Source organism: Trichosurus vulpecula, chromosome 3 (genome assembly GCF_011100635.1).
Source record: "Trichosurus vulpecula isolate mTriVul1 chromosome 3, mTriVul1.pri, whole genome shotgun sequence".
In the NCBI taxonomy this organism is placed as follows: Eukaryota; Metazoa; Chordata; class Mammalia; order Diprotodontia; family Phalangeridae; genus Trichosurus; species Trichosurus vulpecula.
In genome coordinates, this window is record NC_050575.1 from 124,029,741 (window position 1) to 124,049,876 (window position 20,136).

Below are 20,136 nucleotides of genomic sequence, written 5' to 3' on the forward strand. Positions count from 1 at the left end.
GCAGCTGCTGCTGAGGTATAAGACCCAACAAGACCAGGAACTAGATCTACCAGCACAGGTGCTTTGATCTGCTTAATCAAACATACATATATCATTCACTTAATTCAGGGGGAAAAGCCAGCACCCTGAACTTCAGAGAAAATAGAAATTACAACAGAAAATGTCAACAGATCAAATAACACAATTCAACAGATAGGCTTTGTCTGATCAAGACATCTGTGCCCTACCTCATTGTGTTGTGAAGAAAGGAAAAACAACCTTAAAGTGCTATAGAAATGTGGACAATATTACTATTATCAATGTCTGCAAAATGGAAGGAACAATCCCTGCCTTATTAACATCATTGGGATGCTGTGAGAATACAATATATGTAAAGTACGTTGTAACTTAGTAAAGGGCTATACAGACATGGGCTGTGTTTATGCATGAGGTTGAGGGAAATAAGAGATGGAGGTGACATTCAGGTAGAAAGAGCATTGAATTTAGAGTCAGAAGACCTGGATTCAAATATGAACTGCCATATTCTAACTGTGGGGCCTTGGATAAGCCACTTTTCCTCTTTGGGACTCAGTTTCCTTCTGGGTAAAATGAAGGGTTTGGATTCAATGATTACTAAGGTCTCCTTCATCTCTAAATTCTGTGATCCTAAGGAAGGCTTGATGGGTCTTGGTCTCTTTCACTGAAGGATCCCTGGAGTCCCTTCATGGGTCAATTGAACATCACCCTCCCCTCCCCATCACCTCCCAGTGACTTTGCCCCATACTCCAAAAAAAGGCCCAGGGCTGGGACGGAGAGGCTAGATTGAGGAGGGCTCTGGGTCCAGAGCCAGGGGGCAGCTGCTCTGGGTCTGGACTCACGTGGGGAGCTGGGGCGGGTCCCCACTGTGGCTGGGCGGGTCGGGCCACCTTATATACCGGCCCTGCTGCTGGTGGGAGAAGGACACAGCCAGCCTTCTCTCCGTCTTCTCGCCTGAGTCTCTCCTTGGAGCCTGGGCACCGACATGGCCCGAGGCTTTCTGGTGCTGGCGGCTCTGGGCTGCCTTCTGATGCAGGCAGGCTTCGGGCATGCCGCTGTCACTCCGGGCTCGCTGGTCTCCCTGCTTGCAGCCACCGTGGCGCTGTCCGCGGGGGTGAGTGCCTGGCGCCGGCGTCCCCCGCTCTTCCCAGTCCGCTAGGGGGGATGGATCTGCGCCGCCCTGGGGGGAGGGAGGCAGGGACAGAGGGAGAAGGGGGGAGGCCGGGGTTGTGAGCTTCCTGCCCTAAACAACCCCATTTAACTCTCTATTATAAGTTTTTTCAGATACAACGCTAGGAAAAGGGGCATAATTAAGGTCTATAATGGAAAAACTATTCTGTTGCTTTGTAAGTATGATTTCCGGTCGCGGTTTCAAGCTGGACCCCTCTTTCCTTCCCTTTGGCTGTTATACTGGGATATTTACTAATCGACAGCATCGCCTTTGGAAGTACTCTTCTGCCTTCTTCAGCATAACCAACTGCTCACCTTCCGCAATCTTCTTTCTTCCTGGGGGCAGAGTGAATGGGTGCATGCGAAAAGTTTTCTCTCCCTCCTGTATCCAGCGATGGGATGGACCTCGCCCCAGCAGAGCCACCGATCGATCGATTTCGATTGATCTCCCGGTTGGCCTATGTTTGTGCTCCGAATTTGCAAACACGATCAGTCTGTTTGCCGCTGGGGTGTGGGTGGGTCGTTCCGGGAGGGGCCGTGTAGGGCTTAAAGTTCGGGATTTGTCCTGGTTGTGTGTGAAGGAGGTGGGGGGGGGGGGGCGAGGAGGGGAAGGCTGTGGCAGAAACAGGCACAGTCTGGGTGGTCTCTTTAAGTCGTTGTTTGTGGGGTTTGTGAAAGGCTATGCTATAAAAATTTGCGCTGGCCAATCCAGGATACTTGGATTCTGGAGAAAATCATGGAGAAAAGGCAGGGGTTCTTGGGATTCGGATTTTAGAGCTGAAAGGGACCTTAAAAAACCAGACTGTTAAGGCTAGAAGGGCCCTTAGAATGTAGAGTGTTAGACTCTAGGCAGCAGAAATTTAAAGGCAGAAGAAAGCTCAGAATGGAGGATGTTAAAATATAGACAACAGGGCTGAAAGGGACCTCGTTCCAAGCCCCTCCTTTTACAATGAGAAAATAGATCCAGAGATGTGAGGTGACATATCTAGGTTCCTGAACTATTTAATAGCAGAGCTGTGTCCAGAACCTAGGTCTCTTCACTCTTAGTCCAATGCTCTTTAAAATATTAGGATGCATTTGGGGCCAAACTTCAGAATGCTTGTTTGTTTTTAAAAAGCTCCACCAAAAAGGAAGCAAGGAAATCCCATTCGACTGTAAGTTCTGATCAGAACTAAGGAATGGAATTGGGGTGTGAAGTACAATTCTTCTATCTCCTAAATATTTAGGAAAGGAAATTGGAGGCCCCAGAGTAGAGGGGAGAGCGATCATGGGTCCCCCAGCTGAAGGCACTGGGTTTTAACAGCCACTAATTCAGTTTTCTGCCTTTGTGCCTCCAGGAGATGCTTGGTATCAAAAGAGGGGAATTGGGAAAGTCATTTGAAGATCAAGAAGGAAGGAAAATAGAGGAAGGAGGCTGAAAGAGAAGTTGAAAAGGACTTGGAGACAGGATTCTGAGAGCCCTCCATGTTGGAGAGTGGGGTAGAGAATGATATGAATCAAAAAAATTAAAGTTTGAGCTGGATAGGGTCTTAGAACTAGAATATTAGAACACAGATCAGAGAATGTTAGAGCTAAAAGGTATGCTAGCCCAACCTTCTCATTTTACTGTTGAGAAAACTGAGGCCCAAAAGAGAAGAAGTCACTTGTACAAAATGAGTTAGTGGCAGACTCAGGGATAGAGTCCAAATCCCCTGATTCTCATCCCAGTATTTTTTGTGGAAATGCACTACAGAAACCCCACATCTTCCCAGGATACTGGTTGCAGACTGCAAAAGATTAGGTGTTTCTCTCTGAGTCCTGTTTGAGATCTTAGTTTTCCACTGTGGGAAACCATTCTATCTTCATTTGAAACTGAAATTGGCTCTGATCCTGGAACCTGAGGACTTTTGCTGAACTTCCTTTGTGGTATTTCTTCCTCACCTCTCTTCATCCTTTTCTTTCCTCAGCCTGTCAGCATGGTGGTAGAACACGCAGAGTTCCTGAAGGCAGGGAAGGAGCCTGGCCTGCAGATCTGGAGGGTGGAGCAGTTTGACTTGGTACCAGTACCTAAGAACCTGTATGGGGACTTCTTCACTGGTGATGCATATTTAATCCTGAACACCATCAAACGCAGGGATGGAACCCTGCAGTATGATCTCCACTTCTGGCTGGGTAAGGAACTGGCCTTCATCAAACTCCTCCCCCCATCCCTGAGCTGAGCACCTACGGTGCAGGGACTAAATGACAAGAGGTTGTTAAGGATGTCATAGGAGGGGGATTTCTACGTGGGCTAGAGAGTCAGATTAAACATCTCAAAGGTCTTTGCCAACCCTAACATTCTGAGAACAACATTCTATATTCTGAACAACCTAACCTAATATGTTTTAACATTCATTCTAAAGTCCCTTCCAGTTCTGATGTCAAAACATATCTAATTTTAAAATGCTTCTAGAGAAGCAGTGAAAATAAGGCTCAGAATAAATCTCCCTCCCAGTCTTCAGTGTGAGTGCCATCAACAGGAAATTCTGGCACCTTTATCAGAGGCAAAGTCTCATTATCATTAATAATTCACTATAGTAATTAGAGTGGTAATCAGTATATAGAGAAGGAAGGGCACAGGTGGTGACGAAGCTCAGAACCTGTGACCTGGGGAACCACCAGGCCAGGGGGAGAATTGTCTGATAGTGAAATCAGCACAGGGACTGTTAAAGAGATTATTCTATAACAATCAATCACTAAACATTTATTAAATATAAAACCGATACGGCGACACAACCACTTTGGGTCCTGAATGTGGGATGCTAGGGAGCTGGTAACTGTCATCTTCTGAACCCAGGTTTGTGTTCTAGTCTTAGAGACCTCTCAGGCCCTATTAGGAGATTTAGGTTGGAATCCCAGCTTTGACCCTTATTATCTCTTCTCTGAGCCTCTATTTCCCCATCTTTAAAATTGGGATATTTATCCCTTCCTGGCCATTTTCCGGGGACTTAGTGAGGATTGATCAGTCAATGAATCACTCAACAAGTACTAATTGCTGGGAATATAAACACAAAGAATGAAGCAATCCTTACTTCCAAGTAGCTTACACTCTAATGTGATTTAGATAGAGGCTCCAAGGAGGTGATCAAGGGGTAGCATAGTAGAGTAAAGAGCTGACCCTGGAGTCCAGAAGACAGATTCAAGTCCTGCCTTTGACACCTGTGTGACCTTGGGCTCTAATTGTGGTTCATATTTCTACATAGTGCTTTAAGATTTATAAAGAGCTTTACAAATAGTAGCTCATTTTATCCTCATGACAACCCTGGGAGCTGGGTGCTGTTTTTATCCCATTTTACAGATGAGGAAACCAAGGCAGACAGAGGGTGAGTTGCCTGGGTCACACAGCTTACAAGAACTCGGGTCTTCCAGATTCTAGCTCCAGAGCTCTGCCCAGTTCATCACCTAACTGTCTGCCACTTATCCCCCCTGAGCCTCAGTTTCCTCGTCTGTGAAATGAGGGGTTTGGCCTTTGTGGTGCTCCAGCTCTAGACCCATAATCAGTGGGAATGCATTTTTGCATGGCCTACAGGGCTCTACAAATGTAAGAGATCTCTGTCTTCCCATATGCTTCAGCTCACCTTCAAGGGACAGTGTTTCTGGGGACCTTGGAAGCTTTGGCCTGAGGATCCTAGTGGGAATAACTGGAAGAGATTGTACTGGTCATTCAGTTCAACCCTTTCCTTTTACAGGCAAGGAAACTGAGGCCCAGAGAGGTGGGGTTGGAATAGATCATTTCAAAGATTTCACATTCTATGGTTCCTTCCTGATTCCTGCAACTTGAATAGTGACTGGCATACAGAGGGAACTTAATAAATGTTTGTTGACTGCTAATTGATTCTAGAAGGGGCAGTGATTGGCTTAAGGTTGCAGCTAGTTTATGGCAAAGCTAATAATAACTGTGCTCCCCCTCCTTCACAGGGAATGAATGTTCTCAGGATGAGAGTGGTGCCGCTGCCATCTTCACTGTACAGATGGATGACTACCTGAATGGAAAAGCAATTCAGCACCGGGAGGTCCAGGGCTATGAGTCTTCAACCTTCCTTGGCTACTTCAAATCTGGCATCAAGTACAAGGTAAGCATTTCTCAGGATTAGAAGCATCCTTTTCCCAACTGTCAGAATTACTTGCCAGTAATTAGCAGAGGAAGTCAATGACGTGATCTCTCAAGTCCCTTGAAGCTTCAGTAATCTGTATTCTATGGTCCAATCTTGCTCTAACATTCTAGGATTCTGGGTACCTATGGTTCTACCCCCCACCAGATATTGTCAAGGAAAGGAGAAGGTAGAAATGGGCTTTCCCATAGACAGTTGTTGGCTGTTTCTGAGTGGGGGATTTGAGAGAAACTTAGCCTAGCACAAACCTAGTCTTGGCCAAAGGGATGGCTGGCCTGGGGCCGGCAAGCTGTTAAATGTGAGCAAAGCACTTTTAGTGTCTCTGAGGGGGAACCTGACCCTGATTCTGATTCATTTACACATTATTTCTCAAGATCTCACTCACAAAGAGTTTCTTGTTAGCGAAGAGCCCCTGGAGAACCTTTGATTTTGGATGAATCTTCTCCTTAGCAACAGGCAACTATGTTGTGTTCTTATTTCTCTTATTTAAAAGAAAGAAAGAAACTTGAACTGAACTTGACCCAGCGTCTGGGTCTCCAAGGCTCCAGACTGATCCTTCCTTTGGCTTAGCTCATTCCCACAGCTGGGATTGAATAACCCTCCTGAATGGGACCAGAGGCCTGTATTTTTCATTATGTGGAAGGGATGGAGGTGGGGGTGGTGGAGACTGAGGGTGTAGTGGGAATAGCACTGGCCTAGGAATCTGGAGGCCAGGGTTTCCAGCACTTAGATAACTATGGATAAATGACTTCGCTTCACTCAGCATCATCTGACAAATGGGGATAATCTTCCCTGCCTTGCCTACCTTAAAGGGCTTTTGTGAGGATCAGATGAGATGATGGATGGGAAAGGCCTCAAAACTTCTAAAGAAACAAGGGATTATTATGTGGGCGATCACAAAGGCCTGGGTGTGTTTTCCCATGATGCTTCTGGGAGGGGCAAAGCATTGGGAAATTGGCATAGAAGTCTTATTGTACTTTGCAGATAGGAATTCATAGATGTGAGACTCGAACTTGGATCTTGGCTCTGCTACTTCCTAGCTTTATAATCTTGTGTAAATCACTTCCCCTCTCTGGGCCTGATTCCTGGTCCATAAAATGGAAAGTTTTGGCCTAGGTCAATGATGTTAAATAGAAACCAATCACTGTGGGTCACACATTGCCTTCAAAAACCACAAATTAACATCTTCTGTGTTGAATTGTAATTTTATTTATGTTGTTGAACATTTCCCAATTACATTTTAATCTGATTCTGGCCATACTATGGGAAGCTAGTTTGATACCTCTGATGTAGATAATACTTTCCAACTTCAACATGCTATGAATCTAGAAATCATGTTATATGAAGATAGATAGGGGATAGCATATTATATCATCAAAGATAAATAACATTTATCAATATATAATATGTTATTTTATTTATTATAATTTGTTTTTATAATATGTTATTTATTAGAATTAACCTAAGGTTAAGCAGTGTTTATTGTCAAATATTGATGGGTTGAAGAAAGCAGGTGTATTTAGTCTAGAGAAGAAAAGACTTAGAGGAGGTATGATCATGGTCTTTACAGGTCTGAAAAGGTACCATGTAGAACGGGAAGCAGATTTGTTCATCTTGGCCCCAGAGGGCAGAATGCATTTCAACAAACATTTATTAAACACTTACTGTACACCAGGCACTAGAAATATGAAGTCATTTGAAATCACATAGAATCTCAAAGGTTGAAAGTACCTCAGAGACTGATTAATCCACTCTCTACTTGGACAGTAATTTCCTCTACAACATACATGTCAAGCAGTCAGTTATCCAGTCTCTGCTCAAAGACCTCATTAAGCAGACCTCCAGTGAAGAAAAGTCTCTAGTCCCAAACTACAGTGGCATACCTGGAATCCAAAAGGGAGAGTGAAAATCTGGAGATAATATAGTAGAAAGAGGCCTGAACTAGAAATCAGGAGACTTGAGATGGGCAGGAAAGAAGCTAGCTGTGTGACCTTTAGGTAAATCACTCAGTTCTGGGCCTCAGTGTCCACAGCTGTCAAATTAGAATGATAGCTAATCAAATTACCTGTCACCGTGATAGATTGACGCAGGGTGGCACAGCAGAAAGACACTGGGTTTCGAATCCTGGATCTTCGCCTTATTCCCTATGTTACCTTGGACAAGTCACTTAACCTTCATAGGCCTTGATTTCACATCTTCAAAAGGAAGGGTTTAGACTAGATGACATTTGAGGTCCTTTCTGGCCCTAAACATAAGAATCTAGATGTGAAAAAAATTCTAGATATTGTTATTTATATGAGGAGTTTTAACTAGATCATCTTTAATGTCTCTTCTGAGCCTATAATCAGAGGAGAGGGCCAGGGAATGATTATCAAGGAATGGACCTGAGCTTTGATAGTTAATAGAGCCCTAAGGATTTTAAAGGAAATGGTCTGGGTTTTTTATTATGTGTTTTTTAAAGGAAAAAATAGTTGTTACATTTTAAATTAATGTTTTAGCTACAAAACACTTCACAGACATTCTACACAAACTTGTGAGGCAGGATAATGTATTATTATTACCATTTTGTAGATGAGGAAACTGAGGCACAGAGAGGTTACATATAGTAAAAAGTAGAGCTGGGACTTCTGATCTTCTGATCCCAATTTCTATACTCTTTCTTCTGCACCTAGAGGGATGTAGTGGTCAAAAATGGAGCTATATTTTCTGCTATTTCCAAGCCTTACTTAAGTCACTTAGTTCTCCTAGCAATAGTAGGAAAAGGCACCAGGCTGGATTCCTTCATAAATTATAGATCCCAAAGGAGCAGAGTATTATGCAAGACTTGCCTCTCTGAAAGGCTCCACAGAGCAAAAACAGAAGGGAGGCAATTGTGTCCTGGCCTGGGCTACAGGGAGGGGTAGAGAAAGATGCTGGTAAGCCACTTAGAAACAGAATCATAGAAAGCTAGAGTTGCCAAGAAAATCTTTGTTGTCTGCAAGTTGCCTATAGGATAAAATATAAACTGCTCAACTTGACCTTTAAGGCCCTTCCCAGGCTCACAAGCTGGCTCCAACCTACCTTTCCAGCCTAATTTTACCTTGCCCTTCTTACATGTTTGGTTCCAGCCTAGCTGGTCTTACTGGCTGGTCCCTGAAATCAACATGTTGTTTCTTGCTTTGTTGCATTGGACTGGGGGAAGCCAGACCCATGATGCACTCCTTCATCACCTCTGCATTTTGGAATTAGTCTCTTCCTTCAAGAGCTCAGCTTATCACCTCTTCTATACAGTCTTCCCTAATTCTTTCCTTCCCCCAAATGATCTCCCTCTCCTGCCATATTCTTAGAACAATTTTTCCCGATCTCACCTTTGCACCCTTCACAGCCTACTTTTTAATTGTGTTTATCTGTATGTATGCCATATTCCTACTCAATGGAATGTGAACTCCTTGAGATCATGAGCTATTTTCTCCCTCTTTTTTCTCTAGCACTTAGCACCGTATCTTGCACATAATTAGTTTTTAATTTAATAACCTCTTACTCAACAAATGACCGCAGACCTGAGAAAGACCGTAGAACATAGAGTGTTAGAACTGGAAGGGAACTTAGAATGTAAGGTGATAGAACATAGAAAATCAAATGTTAGAGTAAAAAGGAACCTTGCTTGGTATAGAGAATATTAGAGTTTGAGAGATGTTAAGAATTTCTCTATTCCAGTTCCCTCATTTTGCAGAAGAGGAAAATGAAGCCCAAATATCAATCTACAAGTAGTTTTTAATCATTTACAATGTGCCAGGCACTGTGCTAAGGGTTAGGGATAGAAAGAAAAAGCAGAACCAGCATTTTTCCTCTAGATTTTTACATTCTAATGAAAGAGACAATGTAGGCATAAATAGGTACATTCAAGATACATACAGAGTAGACACAAGGTAACCTTAGAGGGGAAGGGACTAGTACTTGGCAAGGGTGGGGAGGGCCAGTGAAATGCCTCTTAGCAGAAGTGGCTTTTCAGCTGAGTTTTAAAGGAAGCCATGGATTCTGTGGGTTGGAAGTCAGGAGAGAGAGCATTCCAGGTAGGGGGGACAATTAGTATGAAGACCAAGAGTTAGGAAATGGAGTGTCGCGGGTGAGAAATAGCAAGTCAGCCAGTACAGCTGGATCGTACGGTATATAGAGGGGGATAATGTGTTAAAATACTAGAAAGCTAGGCAGGGGTCAGGTTGCAGAGAGCTTTAAATGACAAACAGAAGAGTTTTATTTCATCTATATTTGATATAGAGGTAATATCATTGGAGTTTGTTGAGGAGAGAGTGTAACATAGTTAGAAGATTAATTCTGAAGCTGTGTGTAGGATAGATTGGAATAGAGAGAGACTTGAAGCAAGTAGTCTGGAAAATTATTGCAGTAGTATGAGCAAGACGTTCTAAGTGTGTGGGTTAAGGTTATAGCTGTGTGGGTGGAGATGGGCTACATGGAAGAGATGTTGTAGAAACAGTTGGATAGATAGTTCTGGGAATCATCTACATAGAGATCATTATATCCATCGGAACTGATGAAGTCACTAAGTGAGAGAGTACAAAGAGGACACCTACAGTCAATGGGTGTGGCATAGGTGAAGATCCTGGAAGACTGGCAAGGAACTATCAGGTGGAGGGAGATCAAGAGAGAGCCAAGTCTTGAAAATCCAGAGAGTATCCAAGAGGAAAGAATAATAGTCTTAAATGCTGAAGAGATGTTTTTGGTTTTTAAGCATAAAGATTGAAGGAAAAAAAGACATCTTTAGGCAATTGAGATCAGTGGTAACTTTGGAGAAAGCAGTTTCAATTGAATGATAAAGTTGGATGCCAGATTGCATAGGGTTTAGAAGAGAGCAAGGGGAGAGAGAGTAGAGGCACCAAATGTAGATGAGTTGAACTCCATTTTTCAAGAGTTTAGCTGAGAAAAGAAGGAAAGATAAAGAATGAGAGCTGGTGGTCATGGTAGACTATAATGAGGGTTTTCAAGGATAGGAAAAAACAGGGCCATGTTTATCAGCAGCAAGGAAGGAACCTATGGATTGGGAGAGACTGAAGATTAGTTAGTGGGGATGATAGGGGGTGGCAACCTGCTGGGGAAGATGGAAAGGAATGGGATCATGGGTACATGTGGAGGAGCTGGCCTTGGGAAGCAGAAGGACCATCTCATTATCAGAGAATGAAGGAGATGGTAGAGAGATATAAGATACTGGAGAGTTGTAAGATGAGAAAGAAAAAAGGGAGCTCTCACTGAATGTTTTCAATTTTTAAAGTGAAGTATGAAATAGGGTCCTTGGCTGAGGGGATTGGGAAAGGAGATACTATGGGAAGATTGAGGAGAGAAGATTGGGAATAGCAGCTCTGGTGAGTAGGATGCATTTGGGGAAGAGTAGTAAGATTGTTTTGTGGCAATTGATATTAGCTAACAAATTTGCAGTGGGCCTACTCAGAATGATTTTGTAATTTCCTGCAGTTCCGTTTAGTAGCATGAGTAAGAACAAAGGACGTGGATAGTGGGAGTAGTCTAAGGTTTTGGTTTGGCCAGGTGTGATCAATGATAGGGTGAGGAAACAAGGAATTCAAGGGTAAAAGTTAGTGAGGCATTGAACTGGTTCACTAAGGAAAGGGAAGGGAAGAGAGTGTGGCTAGAGAAGGGATTATGACCTAGGATGCTACTGAGGAATGGAGGGATTGGAGGTTATGGAGAGAATGAGAAGTAGGTTTAGGAGGAGTAAAAAAGAAGAGGCAAAAAGATAAAATATTATGTTGGCATGAAGGAAATTTGGATTTAACCCTCCTCTATCCTCTGCTGGCTCCTGATTACAAATCAGAATCAAATTCAAGCTCCTCTGATGATATTGAAAGTCCTTCACCATATAATTCTAGCCTATCTGTTTTTCTGGGCTGATGACACATTACTCCCCCTCACCCACACAGTGTTCTACTTACTTCCTTATGTGTATGATGTCCAACGTCCTGGCCTTAAGTCTTTGCACAAACTGTTCCTCATAATTTCTCTCTACTTCTTGGAACTCCTTCCTCCCTTCAATTTAAATCCCTTCTCCTTAAGGTCTTTCCAGATTCCCCCTCTTAGGTATTGTTCCAGCCACCCTATCATTTTATACGTATACATAAATGCATATATGTATATGTTGATCTTTTATTCACTTATCTATGAACATGTAGTATCACTTTATTAGAATGTAAACTCCTTGAGGACAGTGCTTGTCTTGTTTTTGTCTTTTGTATCCCTAGTACCTAGCAATACCATGTAATAAATGCTCATTGACTGATTGGGTAAATAACAGAGCCCCAGTTTCAACCCAGGTCCTCTGACTGCAAATCAAGCAATGTTTTATCCACCATACTATATGGATGTGTAGGATTTATTAGTAGCAATGCAAACCACAGCAGTATTAATAGTGACAATAACTTAGGTTTATAGAGCATTCTGGTTACACCCTTATGAGGGAGACAGTGTGAGGATTAGTATCTTCACTTTACAGATGAGGGAACTAAGGCTTAGAGTGGTTAAGTGAATGGCTAAAGGTCAGTGGTAGTTAATAGCAGAGCTGGAATCCAAACTCAGGTCCTTGGAATTTAAATCTAGTGCCCTTTCTATTACACTGTGCTCCCTTCTTTCCTTTCCTTTCCTTCCTTCCTTCCTTCTTTTCTTCCTTGTCCTTCTCCCCCTCTATTTTCCTCACCAAAAAAAAAAAATCCCGTGAGGTAAATAGTATTATTATCTCCATTTTATAGATGAAGAAACTGAGGCTTAACGAGTTTAAATGACAAGCCCACATAACTAGTGAGTGCAGAGAGACAGATGGGTTGCATTTCTAACATTTCATAATGGATATAAGGAGAATTCTTAAGGGAAAATTTTGGGGTAAAAAAGGCAGTGGAGGCTTTCAGTTCACCTTGGCCTTCTATACTTCTCCCTGCTAATCCGAGAAGTAGTGCTCCTCATGCTTCCCTTTTACCTTGCAGAAAGGCGGTGTGGCCTCTGGCTTCAAGCACGTGGTCCCCAACGAGGTGGCTGTGCAGAGACTGTTGCAGGTCAAAGGACGCCGGGTGGTCCGGGCCACAGAGGTGCCTGTTTCATGGGATAGCTTCAACAAGGGCGACTGCTTCATCCTTGACTTGGGCAATGTAAGTGTCCTCCCCAGTCCTCGCTGCCTCCCTCTATCGCCATCACTTGCTGAGTCCTTCCCACAGGCACCTGTGTTTCATGGCAATAGCTAAGTCATTCACAGTTGGTCATTGGACAATATTGCTGTTACTATGTACAGTGTTCTCATGGTTCTGCTCATCTCAGTTTGTATCAGTTCATGTAAGTCTTCCTTGGTTTTTCCGAAAGTGCCTATTGTATCTTCGTGCATACAGATACCATGTGTGGCCATTCTACTTGCACAGTGTAGGAGGATGGCTAGATAGGTGAATGTGGGAGCCTCCTTGTGTATATTTATACATAACTTGAGTTTTGCTTTTGTTTCTTGCTCTTGGGACATTGGAGAGAAGATTGGCACAACTAGCTTCTCCTGCCCCTGTACCTGGGTTTGGGGAATCTGACTGAAGCATACGTTTGGTCTGTGCATTGCAGGACATCTACCAGTGGTGTGGCGCTGACAGCAACCGTTTTGAGCGGCTCAAGGCCACCCAAGTGTCCAAGGGCATCCGAGACAATGAGCGGAGTGGCCGGGCCAAGGTGCATGTTTCAGAGGAGGGAGCTGAGCCTGAGAGGATGCTCCAGGTGAGCCTCTCTTCTTGTCGTTTGACCCATAGTGAGGCAGATGTTGTGACCCTACTGGGGGGGAGGGGAGAGGAGGGTTGATTTAACATTGCCTTTTAGATTATGTCCCTGTGCAAGGTGTAACTGTAGAGGAACCAAAAGTCCCAGGGACTATCTCTATTAGGCATTTTGCCTTCTTCCTATAGTTTCTCCCAAAGGTGTGCAGTTTTTTAGAATGACTGAGTGGAAACCCACCTACGTTTTGGTACATGCTGGGACTATGGGCCTCACCTTTTGGGTGTACTGCTCCGTGGGGACATCAGTTGGATGTCCTGCCTAGGAGGGTGGGACCAGCTCCCTAAAATGTTTCCTTTCCCAAGGAGACCAGGCTTGGGGGCTGTGTCTGGTGTCTCAGGGCCCTGTTGCTTCTTCCCTCTCATAAAGGAAAGCCCAGCATGTCAGAGTCCATAAATCATATGCTCAATGACCCCTTGATGGGCCTGGCCTTACCGTCTAATGTCCAAACAGAAAAGAATCCAGAGATGTGGCTGCTAGTGATCAGCCTGTGGTCCAGCTCCCACTAGCAAGGGGAAGGACCAAGATAAGCATGGAGAAAGGAGGCTTTGGGGGAAAATGTCACAGAATTTCATAGTGGGAAAGGGCCTCAGAAGATTATCCCTGAGAAGTGATCACCCAGCCTCCTTTTGAAATCCTCTGGTAATATTGAGCTCCCAGCCTCCTGAGATAGCCCATCTGCCCTGGGGTGGTTCTGATTGTTAAGAACTTTCCCCTTATATTCCTCTTCTTTGCAATCCTGTACTCACCTCTCTTAGTTCTGTCCAATTCAGGCTGTTCCATCTTGGGACTGGAGGCCATCCACACCTGGAGGGGCAGATGACTGGGAGCCTCCTACATTGTTGGCCTGTGTCCACAGGCTTATGTTTCCCTCTCTACATCTCTGCTAGGTCCTGGGGCCCAAGCCCACTCTGCCTGAAGGAACAGATGACACTGCCAAGGAGGATGCAACCAATCGCAGACTTGCTAAGCTCTACAAGGTAGGCAGCATGGTGTAGTTGAAAGAACCCTGAATTTGGAGGCAGAGTCATTGGGCTTGAAGTCCAGCTCTGCTTCTTTCTAGCTGTGTGACCACTGGTTGGTCACTTAACTTCTTAATACTAAGCCTCATATTCCTCATCTGTGAAATGGAGTTAATGATATCTGCTCTGCTCACTCCCTGGGGTTGTTGTGAGGGCCAAATGAAGCTGTGAATGGAAAATACTAAGCTTAAGAACTGTATAAACACCATCTTCTTGTTATTATTATTACAAGGTATGGAGAAATAGCTGGAACAAGGGATCTGGCTGACGTGGGCTTAGCATGAAAAGTGGTCCAAGCAGGTGTAGCCTGGTGGGGATAGAGAGGAGTCAGGGGAGAGTCACTGCTAGTTCAACTTGTAGTCTTCTCAAACTGGATCCCATCCAAGGTCCTGGCCTCCATGGCTTTTGCCAGATGTTCCACTCCAAATATAGAGTACAGCAATCAGGAATGCCCCTGAGCTTAAACAGTACAGTGCAGAGAAATAAACATTAAACTCTAAGAATCAAGGAATCTGGGCCCTTGTCACAGCTTTGCCACTAACTCTTTGTGCGACCTTGGACAAATTTCTCCCTTTCTCTCCAAACCTCAGTTCCCTTATCTCCTCAGTTGGGGAGAATAAACAACTCTTGGCCATGACTACCTTTGTTGATGTGTCGTGTAGACAGAAGGAAATAATAACCAAAAACCGTGTCTTTGGAAGTTTCAACATGCTGTTCTAACACTTGGAGAATAGACACAATTGTCTGGGTGCTTTGGTCCCATTTGGAGGCAGCTAGTGAGAGAGGCTGGTAACTTTGGAATTTGGGCCCCACTTCTGAATCTGGCTGAGTCTGGGAGTGAGATGGTAACCATGTGTGAATGTGGAGCCTCTGCTGTATCAGGGAGAAAGCCTAGAGCCCTTTTCAAAGGCTGGGCAGCCAGATGCCGACTCTTCCCTGCTCTCTTCCCTAACAGGTTTCCAATGGTGCTGGGACTATGGCTGTGTCCTTGGTGGCTGATGAGAACCCCTTCAGTCAGGCAGCCCTGAGCTCTGATGACTGCTTTATCCTGGACCATGGCACAAATGGAAAGATCTTCGTCTGGAAAGGTACCCTAGAAATGAGGGTTAGGGTGGGGAGCATTTCAGATCTCACTTGTACTAGGACTCCCAGTTGAGTGGTTTATCCCCATCCAGGAATTGTTTTTGTTTGCTGAAGGAGAGGGCACAGGGGTGGAAGCATGAACGGAAACTCTATTCTTATAGTGCACATTAAGACTACAAACCACTCTCTCTGGAGACTCCTGGAGAGACAGTGAGGTACAGTGGAAAGAACATTGATTCTGGAGTCAGAAGACCTAGGTTCAAATCCTGTCTCTGCCTTTTACCCCTATGATCTTGGGCAAGTCACTTAACCTGCTTGGGTGTCAATTTTCTCATCTATAAAATTAAGGAATTGGGTTAGTAGGACTTTGAAGTTTTTTTCCAGTTAATAGGTCTATGATCCTGTGATTCCAGTGTATGGAGAGGTGTCTATGTAATATATTTCTGCCCTTTGGTTATAAGCCCAGTAGGATTGAAATAGCTCTCCACTGTCAGTTGGGTCTGGTCTCCCAGAGGCCAGACTCTGGGGCTGAATAGTAGAATAAGACCTCCTGGTCCAGCAATTGTCATGGGGGAGGGGGCGGTGCATAGTGACCTCCTGTTGAGAGAGAGGAATTAAGAAAGTTAACTATGAATAAACAGATGAAGATGGGGAGAATGGACCTGTTATTTGGAGCTCAGACTGCATGACTTGTGTCCCTTCTGGGATACATTGGAGCAATCTGAATCTCAGCTATGTCTGGTTGCAGACCCACATAGTAAATGTCTCAGCAGAGCAGAGATCCCTTCTCTTGAGGTTCTGGATGCTACTGGTTGTCGAGAAGGTCCAGGGTTCCCTCAGAACCCCAGAGCTATGTCTGTGAGCTGAGCCTCCCCATGGGAGTTCCAGAGTGGTCAAGCAGGAAATTTCTTCTCTTGGAATCTTCTAACTTGAATGGTTCCCTCAACTCACCCACAGGCAAACAGGCTAACGCGGAGGAGAGGAAGGCTGCACTCAAAAGTGCCTCTGACTTCATTTCCAAGATGAGCTATCCCAAGCAGACCCAGGTGAGATGCTGAGGCCTTTGTGGCTGGGGGGAGCAGTTCAAGTATGGGATGCTCAGCCCTGTGCCCCAAGGCTTGGACCAATAAAACAGAGAAAGAAATAGAAAAACTCTGAAAGGGGAGGCTGCCCTGGGGTAGCAACAGAAAATGGAAAAGGAGGGTGGGTCAGTCAAGGTAACCAAGTGAGTTATGAAATAATTGCCAGGTGCCTAGCACCTAAGGGGAGGGGCATGGTCTCTACACTCAGTGAAATGCTAATACAATAGGAGGAGAAATGCCACTTACTTATATTATAGTATCATCAAAGTGGGTCCTTCTTCCAAACCCTTTATCCTGAATTGTGATGAGCCTTTTGACATTGAATTAGACTGCTCCTTGGATGACAAGATCATAGTCTGTTTCCAGGCCTGCCCTTGAAACTTTTCCAGCTTGGTAGGGTCCCCAGAGCTTGCATTCTGTAGCCATATAGCCTTTGGGAGCTCGGGGTCACCGACAGGACTCAATGAGACATCAGAGGAGAACTTTAATTCTGTGTGTGTATGTGGGTCTATATATGTCTATATGTGTGTGTGTGTGTGTGTGTGTGTGTGTGTGTGTGTGTACACATATGCACACCTAGAATTGGGAGCTCAGGGTCACCAACAGGACTCAATGAGACATCAGAGGAGGACTTTTAATTCTCTGTGTGTGTGTGTGTGTGTGTGTGTATACGCATATGCACACCTAGAACTGGGATCTCAGGATCATCAACAGGACTCAATGAGACATCAGAGGAGGACTTCAATTCTGTGTGTGTATGTGGGTCTATATAGATAGATATATGTGTGTATACATACCTAGAATTAAAGACTTACACACACACACACACACACACACACACACACACACACACACCCACCCCTAGATGTATACTATATATATTCTACTAGATGTGAGCTCAGTGAGGGTAGGGAAGGTGCCTTCTCTAAACTTTTTTATCTTCCCCAAGGCTTAGCACAGTGCATGGCACATAGTCGACAATACATTTTCTTTTAATTGAATTCAGAATTTTATTGTTCTAATTTTGACCTTCTGTGAACCTTCTCTGAATCTCTGGGGTCCGTGTCCTCTGTCCAATGACAGCATTGAGTTCTAGGGTTTCTAGGCACCAAGTCAATCAATGATTCAATCAATTATCACCAGGAATTTATTAAGCACATAACAGTGTGTTAGGCGCTGTTTTTGTTGCTGGGGCAACATGAGCTGAAATAGCATATACACATATAAGTACTTTTATATCTGATCCAGAGCATCTTTAGGTAGAATTCATTGATTCTTTTTAAAAATAATCTTGTTCTTATTGGTATCTTTTGTTTTTATGTTGCCCTCATTTCTCTATATGTTCTCCCATATCCCACTCACTAACTCAGTGAGCCATCACTTCTAACAAAAATTAAAAAGAAGAAAGGAGGGGAAAAAACAATCCAGCAAAACCAATCAACACATCAGCTATGCCTGCTAGCATATGTACTATTTCATACCCAGAGTACCCTATTTCTGCAAAAAGGAGTTCATTGATTTTTGTATAGTATTTAATTTTTTCCAATTATATGTAAAGATAATTTTTGGCATTCATTTTTACGAGAATTTGAGTTCCCATTTTTTCTTCTTCCCTTCCCTCCCCTGTCCCTAAAAAGGAAGCCATTTGATATAGGTTATATATGTGCAATCATGTAAAACATATTTCCATATTAGTCATAGTCGTGAGAGAAAAAACAGATCATAAGGAAAAAACCACGAAAAAAATAAAGTAAGAGAAAATAGTATGCTTCAATCTGCATTTAGAGTCCATTGGTTCTTTTTCTGGATGTGGATAGCATTTTCCATCTTAAGTCCTTTGAAGTTACCTTGGATCATTATATTGCTGAGGAGAGCTAAGTCATTCATAGCTGATCATCACACGATGTTGCTATTAACTCTGTTTCTTGTTAATGTTTTAATGGTTTTAATGGTTCTGCTCATTTCACTTTGCAGAGTTCATTGATTCTTAAAGTTAAACTTAGTTCAGTTTTCTTGGGACCCTAAGGAGTCCTGGTGATACAGTAATCCCTTCATCATCCTGTGTTGTGCCTCCTTCCTCCCTAGATCCAAGTCCTTCCACAAGGTGGTGAGACCCCACTGTTCAAGCAGTTTTTCAAGCACTGGAGGGAGCTGGATCAGACCCAGGGCCTGGGAGTGGCCTACATTTCCAGCCACATTGCCAACGTTGAGCGGGTGCCTTTCGATGCTGCCACCCTGCACAACTCCACTGCTATGGCTGCCCAGCATGGCATGGAAGATGATGGCACTGGCCAGAAGCAGGTATCCCGTTGATGGAAGCATTGGGGGTGGGGTGGAGAGGAGGGAGGAGGGAGTACTCCCAAGTCTTTCCATTGAAACATACTGATCTTGGGGATTCCATACATGTTACAGAAATAGATCCAGCTTTATAATTATATTATAAAGTATTATTATATTTATTAGTATATATTTATAATCATAAGGTATGTAGAAGGTATATAATTATATTATAAAGTATACAAATATATATTTATATATGTTTATGTATAATAGTATAATATATTGTAATTAAATCAACAACAATAGCTTGCATTTATAGAGCACTTTAAAGTTTTCAAAGCACTTTATCGATATTCTCTCATTTTATCCTTACAACAATCCTAGGAGATAGGCTCTATATTATCTTCATTTACAGATGAGGAAACTGAGGCAGACAAGTTAAATGACTTGCTCAGGATCTAACATCTAGTAAGGGTCTGAGGCTAGATTCAGACTCAGATCTTCCTGACTCCAGGTCCAGAGCACCATCCACTGCTCCGCTTAGCTGACTGATTTACCTTTCAGTACACAGCAGTTTCATTGTAACCTTAACACTGATGACTTTAAGGCTTGCAGTGTTTTCCTTTGGGAGATGACCATCTTATAGATGAGAAAACTGAGCATCAGAGAGGTGTAACACTTTGCTCCAGGACACGCAAGCAGCTTCCAAACTTGAGGCTTCTGACTTGCCATGTAGCAATCTTAACATTATACCCTCCTGTCCTTTAGAGGAAGATTACTCTGAGACTTTGAGTCAGATTCCATTGTCACAAGTTCCTGAGTGGCTTCATTCCTTCCCCAGAGTAGTTTTTAGATCCTTTGTAGCTGGGAGCCTGCAGCCTGGTTTAGGGAACAAGGTCAAGAGACCTGATTTCTCCTCCCAGCTGAACCACTAATTTGCTGGGTAACATTTATATTGAACTCAGTACTTTACAAACCCTTCTACATGTGCATCTAATTGGATCTTCATAACATCCAGATGAAGTTGTTAATACCTCTTGTTGTGTCTTAGATGGGGAAACTGAGGCTCAGAAGAGGAAGCAGCTTGGACAAGGCTATATGGAGTTAAGGGGCATTCAGGATTTGGGCTCAGCTCTTTTCACCCCAAATCCAGTGCTCTTTACCCTATATCACATTATTTCAAAGCACTTTCCCTTCTCTGGGGCTCGGTTTCCTCATCTACAAGGTGAGCTGCCTGGACTAAATGTTCTCTGATATTGGTTCCAGCGCTAATATTCTAAGATTTAATTTGAAAGGCCATCGTGTTGAGGTGTCTGTCCCCACAGGGCCACCAGAGGGCAATGTAGGACAGCAGACAAATTTAGAAGGCTTGGTGCTAGCCCCTTTTGGAGCGGCAGATGGGTGTCGTTGACACAGAATATCTCCTAGTATGTTAATGGGGAAATCAGAGGAGATTTAAATTCAACCAGTCCATCCCCTTACCTCTAGGCAAGCATTGAGCCTGCGGCAGACCAAGTAATTGGTGGAGGAGGATGTTGTAAATGGCCCTTCAGA

At 43.7% G+C, this 20,136-nt stretch overlaps 1 protein-coding gene across 2 annotated transcripts in view; it reads left to right on the forward strand.

The window, feature by feature from the left end:
* Nucleotides 1–20,136, forward strand: part of GSN (gelsolin) — a 49,266-nt gene that overhangs the window by 15,826 nt on the left and 13,304 nt on the right. Inside the window, exons 1-9 of one of the 2 annotated variants that reach the window (XM_036748643.1) lie at nt 865–1,129; nt 3,132–3,336; nt 5,122–5,276; nt 12,299–12,460; nt 12,912–13,061; nt 14,006–14,095; nt 15,093–15,225; nt 16,178–16,266; nt 18,388–18,603. In XM_036748643.1, coding sequence (XP_036604538.1) covers nt 1,001–1,129; nt 3,132–3,336; nt 5,122–5,276; nt 12,299–12,460; nt 12,912–13,061; nt 14,006–14,095; nt 15,093–15,225; nt 16,178–16,266; nt 18,388–18,603 — 1,329 coding nt within the window. In that variant the 5' untranslated portion in view covers nt 865–1,000. Of the gene's footprint in view, nt 1–864; nt 1,130–3,131; nt 3,337–5,121; nt 5,277–12,298; nt 12,461–12,911; nt 13,062–14,005; nt 14,096–15,092; nt 15,226–16,177; nt 16,267–18,387; nt 18,604–20,136 lie in introns of those variants that run through there. The other variant, XM_036748644.1, reaches the window with a different exon arrangement.